Consider the following 24,906-nt stretch of genomic DNA (forward strand, 5'->3'; position numbering starts at 1 on the left):
AAATGTTTGATTAAAATATTATACTGGTTGTAGAGTGAAATAAAACTGATTAAATATAAGAAAAATTATTTCAAAATAAGTTTTTTTCCATAATTCTGTAAAAAATCATAAATATTTAAGAATTGCAAATACAAATAAAAGAAATAAAGTTAGTTTTAATTTTTTTTATCATCAGAAAGAACAGTAGCAATACAATCACATGTAGTGCTTTTATGCATATGTGAATCTTTATAGACCAGATGTAAATGTTTTGATAACAAATCAGCATTAGCACCTTCTAACATAACCACTTTTTTATGTAACACACTGAGATGTCTTGCCATATTACGAAGTTCATTTTCTGATATTGCAACTCTAAATAAAACCATATTATAATGTTGAAATATAATTGGTATAAAATAAGTTTATTTTATTACTGAATATCCGTATTGCGTTTTTCTTCTTGCAAAGATCTATAATCTGTTTCGATTTGCTTACGAAACTCTTCTTCTGTCTTTAATCTACGTTTTTGTATGTTTAATTGTGTCTTAAAAGATTCCATTTGGCATTGACTAGCTTCCAAATTACCTCTTAAAAATTATAAATTAAATATTTAATTATATTACATATTATGGTTAAGAAAATTATTTACTTCAAAGCTTCAATTTGCATTTTTCTTTTTGATTTGTATTGTAAATGTTTAAGTGCTAATGCATTGTATTTTTCACCAAGGGATGACATCAAAGTTTTTTGGACTTCCAACTCCATCTAAAATTGTTTATAATATAATAAGAAATAGCACAATGAAAAACGATTAATTAACGAAGTTTTTTCAATTTAATTAATTTATACTATATATATGTGAACCTAAATAATTGTTTAAATTTTAACCTAATTAACAAGAGCAATTTATAAAAAATCATAATAATGTACATATTATGGTGACTTTTAGATTGCTAATTTGTTAATATTTTTATTTTTCGATCAGCATCAGAGGTGGAACTAGGAATTTTTACGCCCGGGAAAATATTAAAATTACGCCCTATCATAGACCAATAATCAAATACTTTTCTAGAGAATTTTTTTCTAATAATTAATATACAATCATACTAATTGAGTTTTAACCTAATATCAATATTTAACAAAATTAAAAATATCAAATTAATTATTAATAATTACAAAAATTACACCCTCTAAAATGTTATGCCTGGGGATGAATCCCCATCTTTCACCCCTAGTTCCGCCCCTGGTCAGCATAAATGTATATTAATTTTTAATTTTAATGGCAAAAAAAAACAATTATAATGAACCATTAATTAGGTCATGAATTAAATGAATACAATTTGTATTATAAAAAGGATATCTCGAAAGCTAAATTGATCATTTAAAATATTTATAACTAAAAATATATATATAAAAAAAAAGATGAGATACAAGAATATGTATTGCCATATTGGTCTTTTGAACTTGAAACCATTGTTCTCAAAAAAAGTAATTCTGAATGAAGGAGATCAGGTGGATTGATTTATAATTTTAAGTATGGTTGATACAGTAGAAAAACAAAATTTATTAATTCGATAGTTCAAAATTTTAATGTTCCAAATTCAAAAAATTAAAAAAGTATAAAAAAATTTAAGATTATTGTAAGAGCCTGTAAACAGCAAATAAATACAACTAAATTAAAATCACTTTTTTTTTTTTACTTTAAAATGTTTTTAACTAAATAATTAATATCTTTAATAGAAATTTGTTGAAGTATCTGATTTTGTCAACATTTCTTTAACAAGGCTTATAAAATCATATAATTCAACCAGCACACTCCTAGTTTTACACAGAATCTAAAAATAATGTAAGTAAAAAATATAATTGTTAATCTTAGAAAAATGTTGTATAAAAATAAAGTATCATTAAATATATAATTCAATTACATATTGCTTAATATTACTTAAATTCTTGTCTAGAATATTACTGATGTGTAAATACTTATGATTGTAGATTAAAAAAAATCATCACTATGAATAAAAATCACTCAATATAAATATTTATTCATTAATAATACTCCAAATCAGAAATTTCATTTTTATATATTATATTTAATGATACTTTAATATTATTATTTTAAGAGTATCCCTTCTAAAAATATAACAATTATATTTATTAAATTAAATTATGTACTTTTAATTTTTTTAATTCATATGCTTGATTATTCAAAATTTCATCTGTAAGCAATATAGTTGAAATTTGCTGTGGTGTAGCTAGTTCACTGGACAGAAGACTTGGTGGTGTAGATTTTAGTCTGCAATTTTTATAAATAATTAATAGTTAAATACTTATAAATATAAATATATTTGACCAAAATTTAAATTTATTTTGTTTTAATATTTATGATATTAAATTTATATTAATATTGTAATTTGTATACATAAATTAATGCATATTTTTCATTTCACCCAATGAAAATATCAGGAACTTGAATAACTGCAGCTTAAGAGTTATTTTTGTCAAAAAGACATTAACAATAAAAATTAAATTATGTACTCAAAATTTTTTGTAATTTCATCAACATTTTGTTTTTGATTATCACTCTTTCCTTCTTGTGCACATTTCAAAATATTGTTTCCAAAAATATTGACAGATTTTGTTTTATCACTAAAAAAAAAATATGTATATATATAATATAAATTCTCATAAATCTATAGACAATTTACCTAAATAATTGAATGCTCATACTTGATGTATCATCATTTGTCATATTTTTGTTCCAAGATATTGAATTGTCTAAATTAAATTGAAAGATTAGATAATAATAAACACTGGACTTCAATTCAATAAAATTAAAAAATAATAATTTATAATTGAAATATTAAAAATTAATAAAAATACTTATAAACAGAAAAAAAAATTTATTTAACTATAATGTAATTCTAAATAAAAATGTACAGCTTAGTATTTTATATGGGGATTTAAATTTTTTGGTGCAAGTATATATTTTTTTTATTTTTTATTTTTTGTAACTCAGTAATTAGTAAAATATAAATTAATGATTATACATTTATAGTAAACAACATTCTGCTATAACAACTTGTCTTCTGTTTAATATTAATGGATTATTCCTGTAATCTGCATCCTAAACTACTGTAGATTGTGTGTGTTGCTATTCTAAACAATTATTTCTGCTTACAGAAATATCAATATAAAACGCCATCACAGGCAGGTATTAAGGTGAAATATGTACTACTTTATGTAAGCCCCTGTTAAAAAATGTAATAAAGGGTTAGAGAATAATTTTTAGTTGAATGCTCATAAAAGTTTCATGTCAATTATTAGACATGAATTGTACCAGCATTAATATATTTTTAAAATAATTATTATCATAAACATTGAATGTCAACATTCTGGAATACATTTTTTTATTGAAACAAAGTCCAAAATGTTAAATAACAATAAGAGGCGACTGGAAAAGTCTAATCTGTTATACATATCATGAACGTAATCCAAAAATCTCAAAATTGAAAATATACTAATTATAACAAATAGAAATAGAAAATATGTTCTAAAAACTTCTATCCCAAAAATAATCAATTCTACAATGATATCATAGAAAATGTAAATGTATAATTTAAATCAAACTCTATAAATTTAAGATCATGTAAGTACAAATTAATTTTATGAAGTTTACTGATATGATGAAATTTAATTAAATATTCATGTAAGAACTAAAATATAATTGAAATATAATGATAACTAAAAATAAAGGATTACAATAAATAGTTATTTTATGAGTAAAAATACTTAAACTGTTATATATATTCATATATATATTTATGCATAACATAAATTAAACACCCAAAAATATAAGTAACATAATGAACTACAAAAATGTTCATGCTATGAATTTCAAACATAACAAAAATAAATAGTTAAAATAATTTACATAATCATGCAAAAATTAAAATAAAGGTTACTTTTAATTTATAGTTCAGAAGTTGATAAATTACAAAATTATTCAACACTTTATATTTCAAATAGATTGAAACAACATTTTTAAATCATTATTACTTATAATTACTATTACTGCCTAGTACCAAAAATCACATATCCTTGTATTACCCTAAGACAATGGTTACCAACCCGTGGGTAAAATCTAGCCCGCGTACACATTTTTAAAATAAAACAAAATACTAAAAAAAAGTTAAATTATTATAAAATACCATTTTTATTAATTTTATTTTTTGATATTTTCAAATATGAATCTTAAAATTTAATACCAATATGATCCGTGTATTTAAAAGAGCGTACTGATCAAATTAATGTGTACCTCGATCTATAATCTTTTCAATAGCCAATAAAATTACATACCTACTATGAGTAACAAAATTATGTTATTAAATTAGTATTGACATTAATGGTACTTTTGTATTTGGTGGCTCGCTCAGATAATTGTTTATCAAAGTGGCTCATCATGGAAGAAAGGTTGAACATAACTGCTCTAAGAGTTATTTATAATATGTATAATATACATTGTATACACATAAGTCGGGTATAGTAAATAGTTGTCTAGGGTAAGAAACTTTTATAGGTAATAATTTTATGTTAAAATTAAGTACTTAATACATATGTGCTATTAAGGATAACCAAAAAGTTTACAGAGGCAGTGAAGAAAGTTGTAGGATTGACAATGGTATGAATCCATCTTAGACTTATACATATTAACATATGTACAAAGCAGCAATAATACCTATATAATACAGTTTAAAAACAATAGTAATTGCATTTATAATGTGTCTATATAAAAAATCTTTTATAACTCATCAACTTCATAATGCTAAAAAAATAAAACCATCAATAAAATTGTAATTAACAAATGGATGCAAATACTATAAATCCTTTACCTAATAAAGAATCTTTCCCATCATTTTTGTTTGAATTTTCAGATATCTATGATTAGGAAGTATATAAGACTTTAGTAATGATTATCAGCTAATTATTAATATTTAATTATATATTATTGAAGCTATGAACTTTGTACTAAAATCATTATTAAATGTAACCTTATTAAAACAATGGTAGATTTAACCGCAGTTAAAATTAAAAAGGACCAATATTAAAAATTATTAATTGTTTAATTTTATTATAAAAATGTATCAGTTATTACCTCCAATGACATTAGTTGTGTATTCAATTCTGTTTTAGTCGAGTTTTCATAAATACTAATACAATCTTCCAGCTCTTTTACTCGTTGTTTTAATGATTCTTTTTCAGCAGAAATCTATAAACAAATAATTTATCAACATTTTTGATACTTTTAGAAGGAATATTAAAGATTCATTTTATACCTTGATCATTTCTATCATTAAATCATCATCAGTTTCTTTACACATACCATTGATATCAAAACTTCTGAACTTTTTTAATACGTTTACTTCATTCATAAGAGATTTATATGCAAGAATCAAGTTTGAAACCTAAATAAATTAAATGTTATTATTAATTAACAGAACTCTTTGATTCATCTAATGATTTTGAATTCTATTAAAGATAGAGAAAATATAAGGTAATATGGAGCTATTACATTTATAAACAAATGGTTTTTATTGAAAACAATTGTAAAAATAATAACTTCTATGTACTATTATATTAAGTTCAAAGATTTTCATTGATTTATAATTTAAATAAGAAAAATAAAAATGCTTTAAATATTCATAGAAAAACATTAAAATTCTAAATTGAAAATTATTTTTTCTCACCTTGTCACAAACATTATCACCATCTATTGATTCTAAATTATTTAGTTCACATTCAAGTCTTGCAACTTGTTCGGCTAAAATAGACATAGTTTTTTCCATATCATCAATACGTTTATCAGCAAGTACTCGTACATGAACCATGTAATTTTCCATATCCTAATAATATAATCATTAAAAATATCTCTTAAGAAATCTAATAGAACTTACCTCTAATTCTTCATTTTGTTTCAAACGAAGTTTTTCAATCATTTTTCTAGCATTTTGTAAATTAATATCAGCATCAACTAACCATCTCCAAACATGAATTAATTTGTCTTCAGTCTTCAATCGATTATAGTCAATTCCTTCTTTTTCAAATTGTCGTTCAATATCTGACCATTCATCTTCACACTGAAAAATTAAAATAAATAATTTTAAACAAATTATTTACATTTAATAAGTCTCACCATATTAAGTGTAGGAAAATAAATAGAAGTTCGTTTAATAATATATAATTAAAAATTAAAAACTAAGATAGTCATAAAAATTTAAATTATTATTTCCAAAAAATAATTTTTAATCTTGAAGTGTTCAAACAAAAGTTTTATCAGGTTATCGGTATCAACCTAATTTGGAACTACCCTCTACGTACCCATATGATTTGTTGTTCTATCAGAGTTGGTAGTCTAGTCACGTCTCTATGCATATTTAATGTACATATAGCTGATAAAAATCAATTTTTTTTTTTAGTGGAGTATGAAAATGATCCGTCTCCAAGGACATTTTAAAATGTACACAGGAGTCATAAATTGTTACAAGTTTTAATAAAATTAACTTATGCTTGTCAACGAAATAAAATCTTTGATCCGCGTCTTTAATATTCGACCATATCAACGAACTAAAAAATTATAAAAGCTACTGATAACCATCGTTCTATTCAATAATATTTTGACGAGGAAATATATTCTCATTAGAGGTGAACCCAGTATTTTTCAATGAGGGAAAGTTTGAAAATAAATAATTACTTAACTATCACAAGAATAAGTTTAAAAAATAAAAAAAAGTGCTTTCTTAGTTCTTACTTAAATTAAGCATAAAATATAAGAATGATATGAAAAAAAACTAACATCAAAGTAAAATTAAAACAATTGTGGCAAAAAAATACATTTTTATTTGGTCCAGTCTAATAATTGTAGTCACTTGGGTTAAGCAGGAAGGTTTTTGAAAACGTTTGTAGAACTTCAAATTTGGTAGGTAAGTTCTTCTTTTTTCATTCTCTTATTTCTTTCAAGAAATATTATAATCAAGAGAAACTGGTTTAATCTTAGCAATTCCAATTATTTATAATGAGATTAATTGTTAAAAAATACTGAAAATTAAAATTTGAATGTATTAATGGATGAACTTCAAAAAGTTAAAAGATAGAAAATTACTGCTACCTATTTTAATTTAAAAAAAACTGGTAAATTCAAAAAATAGTATATAATAAAAATATTCAAAATTAATTCTGTTCACTTTATTCTAATTCTTATTATTTTAATTTAAAGACCTACAATTCTTAAATATTGGCAGAATTGGCTATGTTAAACATTCACAGGGAAGTTGACATTACTGTTGATGAAGTGATAGAGGAATTGGCCAAAAAATCGAGACAACTGGAATTTATTTTATAACAATACTTTATAATATATAATGCTAAATACAATATATAGGTACATATATATAATATTACATAAGAATATACGATTATTACAGTTCAACTTATTCCAAAAACTGCATAAGGACGTAACTATTACAATATAATTTATAGTTTATATTAGTTATGTATAAACTGTGGACCCCCCCAGAAAAAATTGAAAATACGCCACTGATTATACAGAATACAAATACATCTTTTATGTATTTTAAGGTAGATACTTAAATTATTACTAACATTTTTGAAACATCTTTTTTTAAATAACAGTTGTTTAAAAAATGAAATTAACTGTTTTTTGTTTTACATTTATTTAATTTTAATAACGTATATAATATTTAAATAAGCTCCATTTCCCTGCCCCCCCCCACTTTGGAATTTCGAAAAACAAATTTGGTCATTCGTTTGTGCTTCATTCCCAACGTTTGTGCTTTCATCATTCCCAAGGTATTCAAATGTTGTTGTGGGGGTGCCGAGGAAATTCTCAGCACCTTCACTTTTATATTTGGAAATTAAAATTCGGTCATTCGTTTGTGCTGATTTGTGCACTTATTCCCGACGTTTGTGCTTTCATCGTTCCCGAGATATTTAAAATTTTGTTGTGGGGGTGCTAAGGACATGTTCAGCACCCTCATCTCAAAGTTTCGAAAATCAAATTTTATTATGCATTTATGCTGGTTTGTTCGTCTATTTTTAAACTTTGTGCAGAATGATAAGTCGTCGATAAATTGGTACAACTTAAATTTTACCAACATTTATTGTTATTGTTATTGTTATAACTATTTTTATTGTTATTGTTATAACCATGGCTCGGAACTTATAGCACTTAAAATCATTAAAATAAGTGCTTAAAAAAGCGCTTAAAACATAATTATAAGCACTAAAATAAGCATTTAAAAAATTTTAAGTCAAGCAAAAATTTTTATTCAAAAAAAAAAAATACTATAAAATTCTAACTAATAAATTAAACAAAATAAAAATAAATCTTTTTTTTACACACCGTTTTCACACACACCGATAAAATCGGAACCGGAGTCGGCGCCGGTGTCGGATGTAATGCAATTATGTTAGTGCTTTCACACATAGACCGGACCGGTGGATGATTCCAGAATTCGCAGTCGGCGTTGAATTCGATAATTCGAATGCCGGACTGATCTCTGAATTATCGATCACAATGTTTTCTTGTACAAACGTGAACACACAAGTTAGCACAGATCTTGTCGGTACCGGAGGGAAAACCTAAAAATAGTTATACTGATATTATATGATTCCTTCCAAGTACCTTACACTAAACATAGGATGAATCCAATATCGTCTTTAAATGTTGTATCTTCGGTACTTCCTTCGAAGGTACAGTAGCCCAAACAGATGGCGTTTATTAAGAGCAGCACACATTGTTGAGAACAACAGAGAAAATAACTAAAACACGACTTCACCCAAGTGAGTAAAAAACTGTTTCCTTGCTGTGTGTGAAAGGAAACCGGCACCGGGTTAGGTTTTACCGGTATGTATGAAAAAAGCGAACAACCGGTACCGGTTCCAGTTCCGATTTGATCGGTGTGTATGAAAACGGCCTAAGGATTTTATGGATTTTCTTAGGAATTTTTCTGAAAAACAAATGTAAACTGTTCTTTCTGTTTTTGATCATTCTGACGTTTGACACTCGGTTCTATTTTCAGCATTAGAATATCTTTGTAAACCCTACAACGATGCCTTGGACGGCGACGAACTACAAGAAAACAGTAGTATGAAAAAGGGGATCTAGGCCAGCCTAACCTAGCCACCTTACCGGTCCAGCCACCCAGCCGCCATAATTTTTTTTCTTTCACAGCCGTCCGATCGTTCACGTAAACTATGTATATTTTAACCCCTCCATGTTTTTTCATTGGAAAATTGTCAAGTCATATTCTTCATCACCCCTCCTACTACTTCCCCTTATTTAATTTTTTTTTTTTTCGTATTCCATCGTTTGCATACCTATAATACACCCTCTTTACTCCACACGCCATCTGTATATTTTACATCAACTCTCATTTTACTTCTCCTCATACATATATTATTTAAAATGTTATCACGAGGTATAAATTGATAAGAGATTATATCACCGATATTTTATCGACATACCTCTAACCGAAAATGTTATCACAGGAAATAAATTGATAAGATTTATTTGATTTTAGCGGATTTATATTGTAAGACTTTATTATTTTTAAAATTATTGCATATAATTGTAACATCTGTCAGGTATATATAAGTATGAGTCATAGTTATATAAAGGTGTGTTGTTTTAATATATTTCATTAGGGTGTACAAAAAGAATATCACACACACATATAACATGTATAACCATAAAAATACGATGAATAGTACCGCCGGCCTTTACTCACAACAAAATCTCGATGACCGGAACAACCATCTGGATATTATTCAGTATGTCTTACAAGTTCCCAGTGATTTTTTGCGTATTTTTACTATAGTTTTCAGTGTTTTTATTTCAACTTGAAAATGTTTAATTGCGATCAGTGTATCAAAATGTTCTCTAGCAAAGATAATTTAGTTAGATACAATAAATTCCACATTAATGTTCAGTTTACGTGTGAAATATGTCTTAAGACTTTTACACGTAAAAATAATTTGACAAAACACATGAAGAATAAGCATGGTATGTATTTTTAATTAAATATTTAAAAAGCTTATTACATTTCATTTTCATTCGATAAATTTTACAATAGAATTAATAATTATTATTTAATTAAACATTAGAAGTGTATACATATAACTTTTTTTTTTTTAAATGTTTACAATTTTTCAGCTAATATTGTTCAACGTAATGAATATGAAATCGCTCCGGAGATTTTTGTTCCCGACATACCTGCCGGTCCATCAGATGAAATTATTGATTCCGACAACGAATTGTGTGTGCTGGCGATGGAAGGCGCTGAAAATATCGGTTTTTGCGAAGGTAAGATTTTTTATTATATATAAATCAGATAATTCTAGTTTGAAACAGTTTATATATCTAACGGGGTTATTTTTTCTCTCTGTAGGGCTTGAAAATTATAAACGGAGAAATTCGAAGGATGTAGGTCAGATTAAGAGAGCCAGTTTAAATTTAGTAGGAAATGCGACTGGTTTTATCAATGTTGGATCATCTTTCAATAATATTATCACTTGGTATTATAAAAAAAACTTGGAAATATATTCAATCATTCTATCTTTCTCAGCTCAATAAAATCAGAACTAATCGAAATTTTAAAATCATCATCACAACCACTCAAATTCAATCTTAAACTAGAAGCCACATATAACAAACCACATGTAGATAATTCGTCCGTGAACAGAGCGTTCAAGACCTCTGCCAGGGCGATTCTAGCGGATACAGATATTGAAAATGAAATTAATAATATGTTTAAAAATATATTATGCGAGGAAGATATATACCAGGGCAAAGGCAATGGGTTCACACTCGAAAAAATCGACGGTGTATCACTAGGCATATATAAATATATACCGATAAGTGGCTCCTCGTATCTACCTTTACCTACTTACATAGAAAATAAAAAAGCTACCATTAACCCGCAAAACAACGACGAACAGTGTTTTAAATGGGCTATTCTAGCCAAACATATCACGGGAGAGAAAAAACGTAGAGTCAATAATAATTATTATATTCACGAAAACAAATATAATTTCAATGGCCTTACATTTCCGACACCATTAAGTGAAGTGAAAATATTCGAAAAAAATAATCCTAACGTATCGGTTAACGTTTACGGAGTATGAGGTATGGAAAGGCAAATAACAAGAAACCCGATTTTAACCCGACAAACCCAAAATCATGGCTGATGTATCAAGATTGTGAGTATGAATATTCTTATTAATAATTATATGTTTTAATATAATTTTATATATCCTAGGTAATAACTTATATGGCTGGGCAATGTCACAGTACATGCCATATGGTAGGTTTAAATGGGTTGAACCAACGCTTGACGGTCTATATGATTTAACTGACACCTCAAATATTGGCCGAATTTTTGAAGTAGACATATCATACCCGAAAGAACTCCATGATTTACATAATGACCTTTCTTTCCTTTCGAATAACGTTATACCATCAGACTCAAAAATAAAAAAGCTTATGGTTACCCTTCATCATAAGAAAAATTATATTATACACTATAAAAATTTGCAACAGGCTATAGAAAACGGATTGGTAGTTGAAAAAGTAAACATTTGTTTTTATTTTTACTTCATATATTTTATTTTATTTATCATTTAATTATTTTAGGTACATAAAGTTATTGAGTTCAATCAGTCGCTATGGTTAGCAAAATACATAAGTCTGAACACCGAAATGCGAAAGAAAGCTGTAAACGAGTTTGAGAAAGATTTTTTTAAACTTTTAAACAATGAATTTTTCGGTATGTTATTATTATTATTATTATTTTATAGGGAAAACGATGGAAAGCATGAGAAAGAGAATAAAAATGGAACTTGTATCTAGCGAACAACGTGTACAGAAATTAATAAACCAACCTACGTTTAAGTATGCCACATCGTATAGTGAAAACATGTGTTTAGTCTTATTAGAAAATAAAATCATTGATTTTTACAAACCAATCTATATAGGTAGGTATATATTTTTATTTTTTTAAAAACTCACTATGATAATCTAATTATGTTTATAGGATTCACAGTACTAGATATCTCAAAAACTTTAATGTATGATTATCACTATAATGTTATGAAAGCACATTACAAGAAGGCTCTACGTCTTATGTTTACTGATACAGATAAATTATAATTATTATTTTATATATTGTTTATTAATAAATAATATTGTTTCAGATTCACTTGTTTATTATCCATAATATTATTAAAAATATTTTACTAACTTTTTAAATGATAAAATTGTTAAAAACTGGACATAGATGTATAAAATATAAATAGATTAATAGAATAATATACTAGGTACCGCTATATTCAAATTCATAACAAGCGTTTTATTTCTTTTATCTATTACTTTGTTAAATGACTGGAAATATCATAGTTAGAGGAGGAAGAGGGCTAGATGATGAAGTGTGTGATAGGAGTCAGATACACGGGATGTTAGTAGCTGTTTCACTAGTTATATGTCGATCTACATATTAAGTCTACCCAATACGTCAACAGTGTAGGAGCATCACTTTTTACGTCCCGTTTTAAATCAGCGTCTTAGTTTAAAGTAAGAATAAGCATGTAGAATGTGTGAACGTTAAAAGGCAGTAGTATTGAAGAGGAGGAAAGTTAATATTTGTTGGGAAAGAAAGCGAAAGAAATAAGAGAGGTTTATAAAATAATATATTCAAGTAGGACTAGTACTAGGAATGGAGTTGGAGTAATATTGGGTGAGAAGATGAAAAGTAGTCGACTTAGGAAAAAAAAGTGATGGAATTATTATGGTAAAATTGATATTTGAGGAAAAAGTATTAAACGTAATAAGTGAGTTTGCGTCACAAGTAGGATGTAAAGAAAGGGAAAAGGAAGAGTTTTGATGAGAGATGGATGAGGTGATGCAAGGAATGCCAGGAAATAAAGATACTGTGATTGGTGGATGATATGAATAGACATGTATGTAGTGAGAGAGTAGAGTATGAAAAATTGCATGCAAGGTATGGATATGGCGAGAAGAATGAGGCTGGAAAAAAAGCTTTGGATTATGCATCAGCGTATGAGCTTGCAATAATCAACAGTTATTCTAGGACACGAGAAGAGCATTATATAACATATAAGAGTGAAATAAACAGGTCGCAGATTGATTATTTTATGTGGAAGAGATATATTATAAAAAGAGTGAAATATTAAAAAAATAATTCCAGGAGAGTGTAAAAACACAACTTAGATTGATGATAATGGAGGTATGGTATAATAGATGAAGGTGAATATATGTCAAAAAAGGAAGACTAGAAAAGAATTGAGAATTAGGTGGTGCGAAGAAATAAAGAAATAAAGAAAAGGAATTAATAAAGAAAATAAAATAAAAATCTGTGTTGAATGTTGAGGAAAACATAAATGAGGTTTGGAAAAGAATGAAAACTTGTGTCAAGAATATAGCAAAAGAGGTTGTTGGTGAAACCAAGAGCAGTATACCAAAAAAAAAATAGAAACATGGTGCCGGGATGAGAAGATTCAGATAATAGTAACAAGTAAGAAAAGCAATTTAAGTTGAAGCAGAAAAGCAAGATGAAAAAATATTGGATAAATTATAAAAATATACTATATTAGTATGTAAAATAGGGAAGTGTGATAAGCAAAGCGAAGCTTAATAGGTATGATAAGTTATATGAGGCTAAGAACTCGAAAATAAAAAAAAATTAATTTATATATTGGGTAAGATGAGAAAAAAGCGATCCCGGGACTTTAAAATGTTTGATGAATAAAAAATGAGGATAAGAGGATAAAAAAATGATGAAAAAGAGATGAAAAGAATATTTTGAGAGATTACGGAAAAAAGGGTATGCAAAAAAGCTTTAAACAGTATTTCATGGAATCAAGGATTGGTAGGTTTAGTTAGTGAAGAGGAAATTAAGGTTACAGTTAAGGCAATGAAAAATAAAAAAGCGGTAGGACTAGATTGAACGCATATAGACGTGTAGAAAATGGTAGGGAATATAAGCATTAGAAGGTTGAAAGATCTTTTTAATAAGGTTCTAATAGAGGGGAAAATGTCAAAAGATCGGAGAAAGAGTTTTATTGTACCAATATTTAAAGGCAAAGGAAACATACAAATATATTAAATAACATAAAAAAATAAAATTACACACAATAAATAAGCGGGAAATATATAGGAATAAAGCTTAAGAATTATGATATGAAGATTTGTGAAAAGATTACGGAGAAGAGAATAAGAGGTGAGACATCAATATTAGAAAATCAGTTGATTATATTCAAAGAAAATTGACAACGGAGCCATTATTTTGTGTTAAGCAACTAATAGAGAAAATAATAAAAAACTATGCACGGTGTTTATAGAATTAAAAAAGGCGCGTGACGGAGTACCAAGATAAGTTTTGAAGTGGGTATTATGGAAAAAGAGGTCCCAAAAATAAATATAAAATTGATTAAGGATATGTATGAAGGTTAGAGGACTAGTGTCAAGAGTTTGAGTTGAGTTACAGAAGATTTTACGTAAAAGTTGATGTACAACAGAGATCGGCTCCAAGCCCTTATTTGTTCCCAGTGGTAATGAATGAAGATAAGACGTTGGGAAAGAGGCGTCCCCATCGCCCAGTGCCCTTAATTGGGTGCTGCAATAACCCCCCTCTCTGGTCTTAGGTGATCGGAGTGGTCTGGCCCTCCAGGTTAGGGGTTGATCAGTGAGCCAACAACCCACTATCCTAAAAAATCGTCGTTCAGGAATCCAACTTTTTGCCTCGGGACGGAGTGACGTAATCAAAACTGGAAATCGGCTCTACGTTTTGGAACATGGAATATACGGACTTTATATCAACCAGGAGCAGCCTTAACATTAGTTAAGGAATTTAATAAGTATAGGTTAGAGATTTTAGCTATACAAGAAATAAGGTGGAGCGGACAAGGCTCTACAGAAATAGGGAACACGATAATTTTCTTCGGTCAATGTGACAATCGCAGGCAAGGAGGCACCGGCTTTATTGTTAAAAAGAAAATAACATCCGCAATTAAAGATTTAAAAGTAGTGAATTCCAGACTAACTATCCTCATAGTGGAGGGAAAATTCTTCAACATTGCATTTGTCAATGCACACCCACCATCTGAAGATAAAAGCGATGAGGAAAAGGAGGAATTTTATTCACTGTTGGAATCCACGTTAGAGGGAATACCCAGACATTGCATTATAATCTTATTAGGGGATTTTAACGCAAAGATTGGTAAAGAAGAGTGCTTCAAAACAACTACCGGATCGAATAGTTTACATCAGCTATCAAATAACAATGGATTCAGACTAATCGAATTAGCTACAGAAAGGGGCTTAAAAATATAAAGTACATCATTTCCACATAAGGAAATACATAAAGGTACCTGGAGGTCCCCAGATGGCAGATACATTAACTAAATTGATCATGTATTGGTGAATGCGAGATTCAGCAATAGTGTACTGGATGTAAGGACCTACCACGGTGCAGAATGTGGATCTGATCACTTCCTAGTTGTAGGGAAACTTAAAGTAAAACTGAAGAAAACAAAAAAGAGAAAAGAAGAATAAACAGAACTCTTTGATACACAAAAACTATGTGACCTTAAAATTTGTGAAGATTTCTGTAAGAATATATCAAACGAGTTTAATAATGAACATATAGATAATGGGAATGATGATATCGAAAGCTTATAGTCTGCTATAAGAAATGTGATCCACAAAGCGACAAAAACAGTTGGGAAACGACGATTTATGAGGAATCCATGGTTTAACCAGATATGCGAAAATGCCCTACAACGTAGGAAGCAAGCGAGGGAAGTTTGGTTAAAGGATATTCAAAATGAAAAAAATTCTCTAGATATAAAACAAGGGTAAAAGAAGCAACCAAAATTATAAGATGCGAGAAACGAAAATTTATCAAAGACATAGTGAAAAGTGCGGACCAGGACTATAAAAATCATAGGACACGAGACCTATACAAGAAGATCAGCTCTTTAAGCAAGGATTTTAAACCGAAAGAAATGTTTTTAAGAAACGAAAATGATACTTTGTTGACGGATAGAGACGACATAGTCGAGGAATAGGCTCAATACTTCGACCAGCTGCTAAACTATAGAGAACACCCTAATCCATTCATATTTAAAATAAAGAACCGAATAGGGAAGATTATCCCGAACCTATGATAGAGGAAATTGCGAAACAAACATAAACCCTAAAAAACCACAAGTCACCCGGTGAAGATGGGATCACCGGAGAGCTACTTAAAACAGGTGCGGATAATCTTGTTAAATATATTCATCGTTTAATAAGTTTAATATGGCAAAAAAAGGAGATACCAAAGGAATGGAAAACAGCCTTAGTCTATCCCCCATCCACAAGAAAGGAGACAAACAAATATGCAACAATCATAGAGGGATTGCCCTGCTCAATGTAACGTATAAAATGTTATCTTACTGTATACTTGACAGAATTAAACCTTGGGCAGAAGACATTATAGGAGACTACCAGGCCGGTTTCAGGCAAAACCGTTCCACGATAGATCAAATCTTCATTCTACGCCAGGTGTTACAAAAAACTTGGGAGTATGACAAAAGCGTACATACGGTTTTCATTGATTACAAAAAAGTGTATAATTCAATACATAGAGCATCCCTAATCAAGACTTTAGAAGAGTTCGGAATGCCTAGTAAGTTAATAAGCCTCGTCGAGTGCAGTATTAGTCATACTGACATAAAAGTAAAAGTAGGACAAACCATATCGAAAACGGTTCAAGTGACAACTGGACTAAGGCAGGGTGACGCCATATCACCGGTTTTATTCAACATAGTATTAGAAAAAGTAGTTAGAGAAGCAGCCTTAGATAAGGAGTAAAACTAGGAGAAAATAACATTGGAATATTGGTATATGCAGATGATATAGTCTTGATGGCAGAAGACAAAGATAAACTTAAAGAACAATCAAAAAACTCATAAATGATGCTAAACGTGTAGGCCTAGAGGTTAACGCTGAGAAAACTGAATATATGGTCGTGCAAAGACATGAACAAATAGGCTGTCGAAACGAGGTCCTAGAAGTCGAAAACTACAAATTTAAAAGAGTGCAGCAGTTCAAATACCTTGGTACACTAATTACACAGCAGAATGAAATAGGTACGGAAATAAAATTAAGAATACAAGCTGCCAATGTTATTTTGGCCTGACTAAGTTATTAAGATCTAAAGTAATCTCGAAAAATCTGAAGTCCCAAATATACCAGACACTTATCAAGCCAGTGGTGACATATATGGGTCGGAAACTTGGACCATGAGGAAAATTTATGGACCATGTATAGACGAACCTACAGGTGAATGGAGAATACGTAAAAACAAGGAACTTCAGGATTTGTATCAAAAACCAAGCATTAAAGAAGATATCACCAAAAGAAGACTGAAGTGGGCAGGATATTCTTGGAGAAAAACAGGGTCATTGATAAAAATAGTACAAGAGAATGCACCGAAAGGAAAACGACCACTTGGAAGGCCGATGTTACGCTGGGAAGATAGGATCAAAGAATACATAGAGAAAGTGAGACCAGGATTGGATTGGAAGGAGTTAGCTTTAAATAGGGAAATATGGAGACAAATTTGTTGGACGACATGGTCTTGAAAGCCGAAGAAGAAGAAGAAGGTAATGAATGAAGTCACATAAGATATGCAGGGCAAGATACCACAGTGCAGTGGTTTCCAAATTTTTACGACTACGGAACCCTTAAGAAATATTTTTTGTTTCATCGAATCTCAACATCTCTAACTCCAACTCAACACCAATTCTGTAATTAATTGTATTTGCATTTATTTTAATAATTGAAAAACAAATAATCCAAAAATTGTTTTAAAGATAGTTCATGATTATTGTTTGCAATTAGTGTTCTCAATATTCAGGTACATTTCGCGGAACCCTCAAGATTATTCCATGGAACACACTTTGGGAATCGCTGCCATAGTGTGTTTGCTGATGATATAGTTTTTGTAGGAGAAATTCTGGAAGAAATGAATAATAGGTTGGATGAATGGAGGTTAGCACTTGACGGAAAGGGATTGAATCATGACAATAAGCGATTATGTGGTAAGAGAAGTCAAGAACTTTAAATATTAAGGATATTTTGTACAAAATGATGGGGGCTTTGACATGGATGTAAGATATAGGATTAAGTGGGTTTGGATGAAATGGAGAAGCGCCGGGCGTTTTGTATAATTTAAGAGAAATCCAATAAAGCAGAAAGATAAATTTTATAGGAGTGTAGAGAGATCTACTATACTATATGGTTCGAAGTTTTAAGTGGTTGACAGGAGAATATAACAGATTATGAGTGCTGTGGAAATGAGAATTTTTAGATGAATGAATGGAGTGACAAGAAAAGATAGAATAAAGATCGAATATGTGAGAGGTAGTATTGTAGTAGGGTCAATAGTGGAAAATATGAAAGAAAATAGACTGAAATGGTTTGGGTATGTGATGAGACAAGAGGAAACAAATACAGTAAGAATGGTTATGAAAATTAATGTCGAAGGGAAAAAAGAGAAACCAAAAAAAAAAAATAATTAGTAACGATTGAGAATGTTATGAGGGCTGTTGACATATACGTAGAGGATGTAGAAAATCAAATTAAAAAAAGGTTATCGACAACCTATTATTGTCATCGTGCAATTATCGCATAAGGTCATGTTCTAAGACGAAGTATACGCATTAAACGCACAATGCAGTAAGAATATTTAAGCATTGTAGCTGTAGTTAACAAAGAAATTGTATTAACCACTAAAAAATTAAACATATTGTTATTCTTACAATCAATGAATAAATGTTTACGGGATATGTAATTTTATTTTCGAGGCTAAACAATATTTTTAAACTATAACATTATTTTTTATAAATTGTACACTAAGATATTATGGAACTCGCGTCGTATGCTATCCACCTTTCAGGTGATATCTACTTTTGTACGGAGACTGATACTGCAGGTATAACCATATAATAAACATGAACACTCTACAGCCTACACTTTACACATATCATAGCTAGTAGACATATGCCTTTCGGTTTTTGCTTAAATTATTTTCAAATTAAATTATTTTATTATAAGTGAATTATTTTATTTTTATGTAAATATTTTTTGTTAAATCAAAATGGAATATTTTATTGATTTTTAGAGATTATGTTATTTACAATGACGAAATTTATACCAATTTTTTAAAACAACGTGGTGTTTTGCCCATTGCTAAAGTATGCCAAAAAGTTAATTCAAATAATGAAGTATGTGGAGGAACCCTTGAGGAGTATATGAAAAACTCTCATAAACGTGATGGAGAAGGTAAAGTTATTCAAGAAAAGTGCTTACGTTGTCAGAAGAAAGGATGTCAAACATTTCAGTCCATCAGAAAATAAATGGAGGGCTTACATCAATTAAACCATCAGATCTACTTCATTGATCCAGAAACAGGGGCCAATATCCAATCTATAGAGTCCACGTGGAGACGTGTAAAAGAAAAATATGGCATAAAAACACGGGGTACACTCATTGCATTAAAGAATCTTTTTGACCAGTTTTTTGAAGACATGAAAAAAAATTACATTAATGTAATAACGCCCAGATGACACGTATAATCTACAGATTGCGGGGTGGAAAATTATAGATAACATACAACGCCAACAAACAATTGTGGTAGATAGCATATGACGCGAGTTTCGGTATTATATTACATAAAGTAATAAGACATTTAAGTATTTGGTAAGGTTTTTATTTAATATAATTTAATATATTTTTTTAGATTTACTGTAAAAATTTAAAGCTCAATAATTTTATTTATCTACTTTATTAAAATAAACCAATTTAAAAAAAAAATATACTATATTATACATCTTCAATTAACTAAATTTAATATTTTGTTTAAGTATTTAATAAGGTAACACATATAAGGTACAGCAGATAGTAGATGATAGCATTAATAAGAACAATTTTTTACTACATTATTAACATTGAAAAAACATTGTTACATCAATGTTTATTCCCCCATACACTGAAATTGTAAAAGTCGATATATCGATACATCAAAAATTAATGTTCAAGTAATTTTGCCTATCCCTATTTGCAAGAGCCTCAAGAAAACAAAATATTTCAGAAGTAAATAATTTTATTAAGTATTCAGGAATGTATAAAATGTTTTTATGAGTTCCACTTTTACATAGAAAAAATTATATTACACAACTGTTGACATTTTAATCATTCATTACACCAATGAACATATACAATTGAAATATGTATCATTAATATATGTATTCTCGTTATTTTTTATTAATAAATAGATACCAAAAGAAATCAGTAAATCATTTTTATTACTTGGTAATAATGAAAATTAAATTTTTTTTTCAAAAACATCGGAATATTAAATAATATAAATATACTTCAAACTTTCTTCAATCCAGTAAATTCCATTCCAACAAGAGGATTGCTCTTTTTTGCTTGATATTTTTTATATCCAACTTGTAATTTCTTATAATATTCTTTATCCTTCTTTTTACCTCCTTTATTATTATCTTCATCTTGGTTTTGTATAAAATCTTTTAAAGAAGTGGGTATCATGTAATCAGGAACATTAGACATATGATCTTGAAGTTTTACTGTATGTAAAGCCTTGTCATGTCTCAGTGATAGCAAATCACGAGGGTTTTCTTGAAAATATCGCTAAAAATAGATAAATTATTAAAAAAATAATAAATGTAACTTGAAAATTTTGTAATTAAAATGAATAATTTATCTTACTTTAAGTTTTTTTGAATTTAACATTTCATATTTTATTTCTTTTAGTCGAGCTTCTCTGACAGCTATTTTAGTAACAGCTCGCCATGCATCTTTAGCTCTATATCTAAATCCTTCGACTTCTTCCAATTTAAAATTAAAAACTTGAAATATGTCATTTTCTTCTGAAATACCTTGTTTTATATAGTCTTCAACATCTTTTAATAAATGTTGTTCTTTAATATTTAAAAAAGATATGGCTGTCCCCTAAAATAATACAAAAAATATTAAAATATTATAAAAATATGAATAAAAAAGTAAATTTTACTTTATTTTTTCCTCTAGCTGTACGGCCAACTCTGTGTATGTAGGAATAAATATCTAATGGAAAATCATAATTAATAACGACAGATACAAATTGAAAATCTATTCCTCTTGCTATTCCAAATTCTTTATCATGTTTACGTTTGCTACAACAAAAATAAAAATAAATGTACTTATTTTTTTATTATTAGTTATTAGCCAAACTGTATACAGCTAAAATATTATTAATTAAATTTTTAATAGTGTTTATTTTAATTTACCTAGTTTTATTTGAATTTACTTCGTGTTCCTCATCTAAAAATTTTTCATCTGAAGCTATAATTATTTCATAGATATTATCATTGAATTGACAAATGGTATGATACCGGCAACTAGCAGGGAGTTCTGAATTTAAAACACAAGTATGAATACCAAATTGTTCCAAAAATAATTTTAACCTAAATTAAAATATTAAAAAAAAAAAATTAAAATATTAAAATATAGATATAAGAAAACATCACTTACTTATAACACTTATCTACAGTATTAACAAATACTATGGTTTTGCCTTTAATAAGTTTCAATTTAAAACAACAGTACAATATGACTGCTTTATCTTCTTCCTCAGCATTAAATTTGTAATGAGTTAATTGTGACAAGGGAGCTAAATCTGGTTCTTGTAATTTCAATGTAACAGCATTACGCAAAATTAACTTTTTTAACTCTAAAACGTCTTCAGATAATGTTGCACTAGCCAAAACAGCCTGATAAACTTTTGGTAAATATCTATAAAATATGATATTCCATTGAAAAGGAAAACAATTACTATTTTAAAATATTTACATTTTGTTAAACTAACTTTATAATTTCTTTTATTTCTTCTTCATAACCAAAGGAGAAAACTAAATCTGCTTCATCAACCACTAATGTTTGTAATTTATCAAGAGTAAAATTGTTTGCTTGCAAATGAAGAAGAGCTCTAGCTGGAGTAGCTACAATTATATCTGGAGGTGTATTTAATAAGGGCTGTTGTTCTTTCATATCAATCTATTTAAATCATATAGCTAAGTTAAATTTTAATTTTCTTAGTACTTATATAACAACAGTAAATAACAAACTTGAGCAGATATATCAACACACTTTACTACTCTTGAACATTTAATGGTTAGTTGAAGAATATTTTTATGAATTTGGGTACATAGTTCTTTACTTGGAGCTAAGATTAAAGCTTGCGTACTGTAACTATCAGAGTTCCTCTATAATATAATACATTTGATTACAATTATTACCTATCATTTATAATTAATAATTATAGTTGTCTTACTTCTTTGAATTCTAATATTTTTTGTACAACTGGTATTACAAAGGCTGCAGTTTTTCCAGAGCCAGTTCTTGCTCTTACTAACATATCTTTGCCTTCTAATAAAATTGGGATACCGCGTTCTTGAACCAAAGTGGGTTCAGTCCACCCATTGTTAGCTATCGCCTGTAAATAAAAAAATTATAAAAAAATACCATGATTTAGATAATTTTAATAAATCAGTAAATGAATACTATACATACTTTAAGAAGGCGATCATCTATATTCATTTCGTGAAAATTAATATGAGATTCCATGATACAACAATAATTCAATAATTGATAATTAGTTTAAAAATATGGTTGATACGCACGTGTTAGATGTTTTGACTTACTCATTAATCTCCTATCTATGCTCAGTATTCGCTATCAAAATCAAACGCTTGTTGGAATCACGATTAAAAATCTATATATTATATGTTTATCTTTAATCATGGTTGGAAACAAAATAAATAAAAACATAATCCATATAAATTACATTCACAATTTCAGTTGTGTATAACCATGGTTCAGTTTATGGTCTTAGAAGATTTCTTCCAAGACCGTTTTTCATGGTCATAATACAGAACAATATATAAATATATAGTCTACGGACTAAATATATCAAGGTGGATATATATTTAATATATATATTAGTATATTTGTGATATAGTCATAAATTGTTCTGTATTAATAGATATTAAATTTTACATTATCTTTGAGTATAGTATAAATATCTGTGACCACATAAATATATTATTTTGTTATACCTAAAGATATACGTTTTATAGTATGATAAAATTATCAACATTTTCATCGTTAAAATAAATATATTATTATAATATTTTTATAGTATTGATTTTTATTTATTTATATCAAAAAATAATTATTATTTCGTAATAATAATTGTATTTTATTATTATGTAAGGATTTAATTTTTTCAATCATAAAGAATAGTATAAATATGATTAATATCAAAAAATTATTGTGCCTTTTTTGTATAGTTAATATTACCCTATGCATTTCCGTAAGTTATATGGTGTTGACATTTAAATGTATTAGTTTAATTTATAAATTTTGATCATCAGGATTTAAGTTATGATACAATAACTGATATTTATGTTGAACATGAATTGATTCCTGGGGCTGGTTTTACCAAGCGTAGTTCCATTGCTGTCAGTTTAGAGACTAAAAATGATGTTTTGTCCGAAACTAATATTAATGATTCAGATTTACAATTACTAAAAGTAATAAATTAACCAATGTTGTGTAAATTAATAATAAATATTATTTATATAATTAATATTATTTATTTAATTAATTACAAATAATTGTTTTAGGAATTAGCATTTAACAATGAAATTTATAGGTTGAAAGTTACAGTCAAAACATTGTCTGGAAAAGAAACCAGTTTTCTGTCATTTACTAAAGCGTGTCTAATAATTGGATCTAAGTTGAAAGATATCCTAACATTGCACTTAGATCATCTAGACTCTCCGTTTGCCGTTAACTTGGCTACAACATCTAACAGCTGTGATCATTTTAATGAATTGAATACAAATAAATTTACAACTACTGTATTTTTTAGAAGACCAGAAAACAGTCCTGTGTATGTATTTAGCTTTTTTTTATTCAACATATATTGCATAAAAGAAAACTAGGGATTTTAATTATATATATTGTATAATAGATTTAAAGTTATATTTAAAATAATATATTTTATCTATATATAGAATCATAATAAGTGGTTTCAACTGTATAAATGTAAATATTTCATAGAATTTAATGATTTATGAATGATAATATTGTAAATCATGTTCAATATAATATTTTGAATTAAATCACTTGTGTAATTTTGATATAAATTTTAATTATTTTACTGTTTTTATGTTTATAAAATAAATATATAATAAGTGACATATTGTCATGTGTGTTCCTAATAAGAGTTGCATACATCATTTTAAGAACTTAAATATTACAATCTTCAAATTGATATCCAACTCTAACTTGTGTACTTTGTTCTTTTATTTACAAAATTAATTCATAATAATTTATTATTGTGCATTTTTTGTAGACCTGATACTGCTACATATATTCATAAGATGGAGCGTGAGCGAGAAGCAAGAGAAAAAGGAAAATCAAATAATAACAAATCTATGCTTGGAAAATATGTGAGTTAAGATTTTAATTCTTATAATAAAATACAATTTTTAATATAATATTTTTAAAATATTGCTAAGTAATTTATAATAATTGGAAAAAAAAATTAATTTTCTTCTTATTACTAATATTTTTGTTTCAGTGGATGTATATAGTACCATTAGTCATATTTATGATGGTGGCTGGGGCATCAAATCCAGAAGGAAGACAGTAAATGTAAAATAATTCATTTTTAATATTATTTTCCTCACCAAATGTATGTCTAGTGTTTAAATTTT

General features: G+C 27.9%; 5 protein-coding genes across 11 annotated transcripts; 3 read left to right on the forward strand and 2 right to left on the reverse strand.

Annotated features, from left to right (window-relative positions):
* Positions 1-82: 82 nt before the first annotated feature.
* Positions 83-6,509, reverse strand: LOC112686982 (cytadherence high molecular weight protein 2-like). 2 transcript variants are annotated; one of them, XM_025559481.1, is made up of 12 exons: positions 6,358-6,509; positions 5,934-6,116; positions 5,727-5,882; positions 5,316-5,444; positions 5,135-5,248; positions 4,872-4,917; positions 2,688-2,757; positions 2,518-2,628; positions 2,155-2,275; positions 632-747; positions 417-569; positions 83-354 (listed from the first exon to the last, which is right to left on the reverse strand). In XM_025559481.1, exons 1-12 carry the CDS (start codon positions 6,409-6,411, stop codon positions 156-158), a joined length of 1,452 nt encoding a protein of 483 aa, XP_025415266.1. In that variant the 5' UTR covers positions 6,412-6,509; the 3' UTR covers positions 83-155. The 2 variants fall into 2 exon arrangements, with proteins under 2 accessions (XP_025415266.1, XP_025415267.1); XM_025559482.1 differs by lacking the exon at positions 6,358-6,509 and adding an exon at positions 6,173-6,274.
* A 3,736-nt stretch (positions 6,510-10,245) lies between these two features.
* On the reverse strand, positions 10,246-22,939 carry LOC112686981 (probable ATP-dependent RNA helicase DDX56). Of its 3 annotated transcripts, none has more exons than XM_025559479.1 (11): positions 22,804-22,939; positions 22,694-22,710; positions 22,455-22,616; positions 22,249-22,386; positions 21,990-22,177; positions 21,656-21,916; positions 21,412-21,588; positions 21,156-21,297; positions 20,852-21,094; positions 20,494-20,773; positions 10,246-10,336 (listed from the first exon to the last, which is right to left on the reverse strand). In XM_025559479.1, the coding sequence occupies exons 1-10, from the start codon at positions 22,826-22,828 to the stop codon at positions 20,495-20,497; spliced, it is 1,632 nt and encodes a 543-aa protein (XP_025415264.1). In that variant the 5' UTR covers positions 22,829-22,939; the 3' UTR covers positions 10,246-10,336; position 20,494. The 3 variants fall into 3 exon arrangements, with proteins under 3 accessions (XP_025415264.1, XP_025415265.1, XP_025415263.1); XM_025559480.1 differs by having other exon boundaries at positions 22,825-22,935; XM_025559478.1 differs by having other exon boundaries at positions 22,694-22,932.
* On the forward strand, positions 10,269-12,250 carry LOC112686983. Of its 4 annotated transcripts, none has more exons than XM_025559484.1 (6): positions 10,269-10,360; positions 10,446-11,256; positions 11,316-11,626; positions 11,690-11,784; positions 11,854-12,030; positions 12,090-12,250. In XM_025559484.1, the coding sequence occupies exons 2-5, from the start codon at positions 11,178-11,180 to the stop codon at positions 11,903-11,905; spliced, it is 537 nt and encodes a 178-aa protein (XP_025415269.1). In that variant the 5' UTR covers positions 10,269-10,360; positions 10,446-11,177; the 3' UTR covers positions 11,906-12,030; positions 12,090-12,250. The 4 variants fall into 4 exon arrangements, with proteins under 4 accessions (XP_025415269.1, XP_025415270.1, XP_025415271.1 ...); XM_025559485.1 differs by having other exon boundaries at positions 11,690-11,778; XM_025559486.1 differs by having other exon boundaries at positions 11,690-11,770.
* LOC112686950 (craniofacial development protein 2-like) lies at positions 13,000-15,403 on the forward strand. Its single transcript, XM_025559450.1, has 2 exons — positions 13,000-13,174; positions 14,895-15,403. Exons 1-2 carry the CDS (start codon positions 13,000-13,002, stop codon positions 15,401-15,403), a joined length of 684 nt encoding a protein of 227 aa, XP_025415235.1.
* Positions 22,940-23,429: 490 nt separating the features above from the next.
* Positions 23,430-24,887, forward strand: LOC112687048 (ER membrane protein complex subunit 10). The gene is made up of 5 exons (XM_025559576.1): positions 23,430-23,495; positions 23,557-23,715; positions 23,809-24,077; positions 24,543-24,639; positions 24,771-24,887. The coding sequence occupies exons 1-5, from the start codon at positions 23,433-23,435 to the stop codon at positions 24,840-24,842; spliced, it is 660 nt and encodes a 219-aa protein (XP_025415361.1). The 5' UTR covers positions 23,430-23,432; the 3' UTR covers positions 24,843-24,887.
* Positions 24,888-24,906: the final 19 nt, after the last annotated feature.

The sequence above is a fragment of the Sipha flava genome, unplaced genomic scaffold (genome assembly GCF_003268045.1).
Source record: "Sipha flava isolate LNK unplaced genomic scaffold, YSA_version1 32_pilon_pilon, whole genome shotgun sequence".
NCBI lineage: Eukaryota > Metazoa > Arthropoda > Insecta > Hemiptera > Aphididae > Sipha > Sipha flava.

What these genes read in the sequence shown, in the direction of transcription:
- LOC112686983 (XM_025559483.1), top strand. Translation starts at nt 11,178, where the DNA reads ATGAGGTATGGAAAGGCAAATAACAAGAAACCCGATTTTAACCCGACA. An exon ending in ATGGCTGATGTATCAAGATT is followed by an intron (nt 11,257 to 11,315) that starts GTGAGTATGAAT and finishes TATATATCCTAG; the next exon opens with GTAATAACTTATATGGCTGG. An exon ending in ACGGATTGGTAGTTGAAAAA is followed by an intron (nt 11,627 to 11,689) that starts GTAAACATTTGT and finishes TAATTATTTTAG; the next exon opens with GTACATAAAGTTATTGAGTT.
- LOC112686950 (XM_025559450.1), top strand. Translation starts at nt 13,000, where the DNA reads ATGAATAGACATGTATGTAGTGAGAGAGTAGAGTATGAAAAATTGCAT. An exon ending in GCATTATATAACATATAAGA is followed by an intron (nt 13,175 to 14,894) that starts GTGAAATAAACA and finishes TATATCAACCAG; the next exon opens with GAGCAGCCTTAACATTAGTT.
- LOC112687048 (XM_025559576.1), top strand. Translation starts at nt 23,433, where the DNA reads ATGATTAATATCAAAAAATTATTGTGCCTTTTTTGTATAGTTAATATT. An exon ending in ATATTACCCTATGCATTTCC is followed by an intron (nt 23,496 to 23,556) that starts GTAAGTTATATG and finishes TTTGATCATCAG; the next exon opens with GATTTAAGTTATGATACAAT. An exon ending in CAGATTTACAATTACTAAAA is followed by an intron (nt 23,716 to 23,808) that starts GTAATAAATTAA and finishes TAATTGTTTTAG; the next exon opens with GAATTAGCATTTAACAATGA.
- LOC112686982 (XM_025559481.1), bottom strand. Translation starts at nt 6,411, where the DNA reads ATGCATAGAGACGTGACTAGACTACCAACTCTGATAGAACAACAAATC. An exon ending in CACAACTAATGTCATTGGAG is followed by an intron (nt 4,918 to 5,134) that starts GTAATAACTGAT and finishes TCCTAATCATAG; the next exon opens with ATATCTGAAAATTCAAACAA. An exon ending in AAACGCAATACGGATATTCA is followed by an intron (nt 355 to 416) that starts GTAATAAAATAA and finishes GGTTTTATTTAG; the next exon opens with AGTTGCAATATCAGAAAATG.
- LOC112686981 (XM_025559478.1), bottom strand. Translation starts at nt 22,747, where the DNA reads ATGGAATCTCATATTAATTTTCACGAAATGAATATAGATGATCGCCTT. An exon ending in ACTGTAGATAAGTGTTATAA is followed by an intron (nt 21,589 to 21,655) that starts GTAAGTGATGTT and finishes ATTTTAATTTAG; the next exon opens with GTTAAAATTATTTTTGGAAC. An exon ending in GTAAATTCAAATAAAACTAG is followed by an intron (nt 21,298 to 21,411) that starts GTAAATTAAAAT and finishes TTTTTGTTGTAG; the next exon opens with CAAACGTAAACATGATAAAG.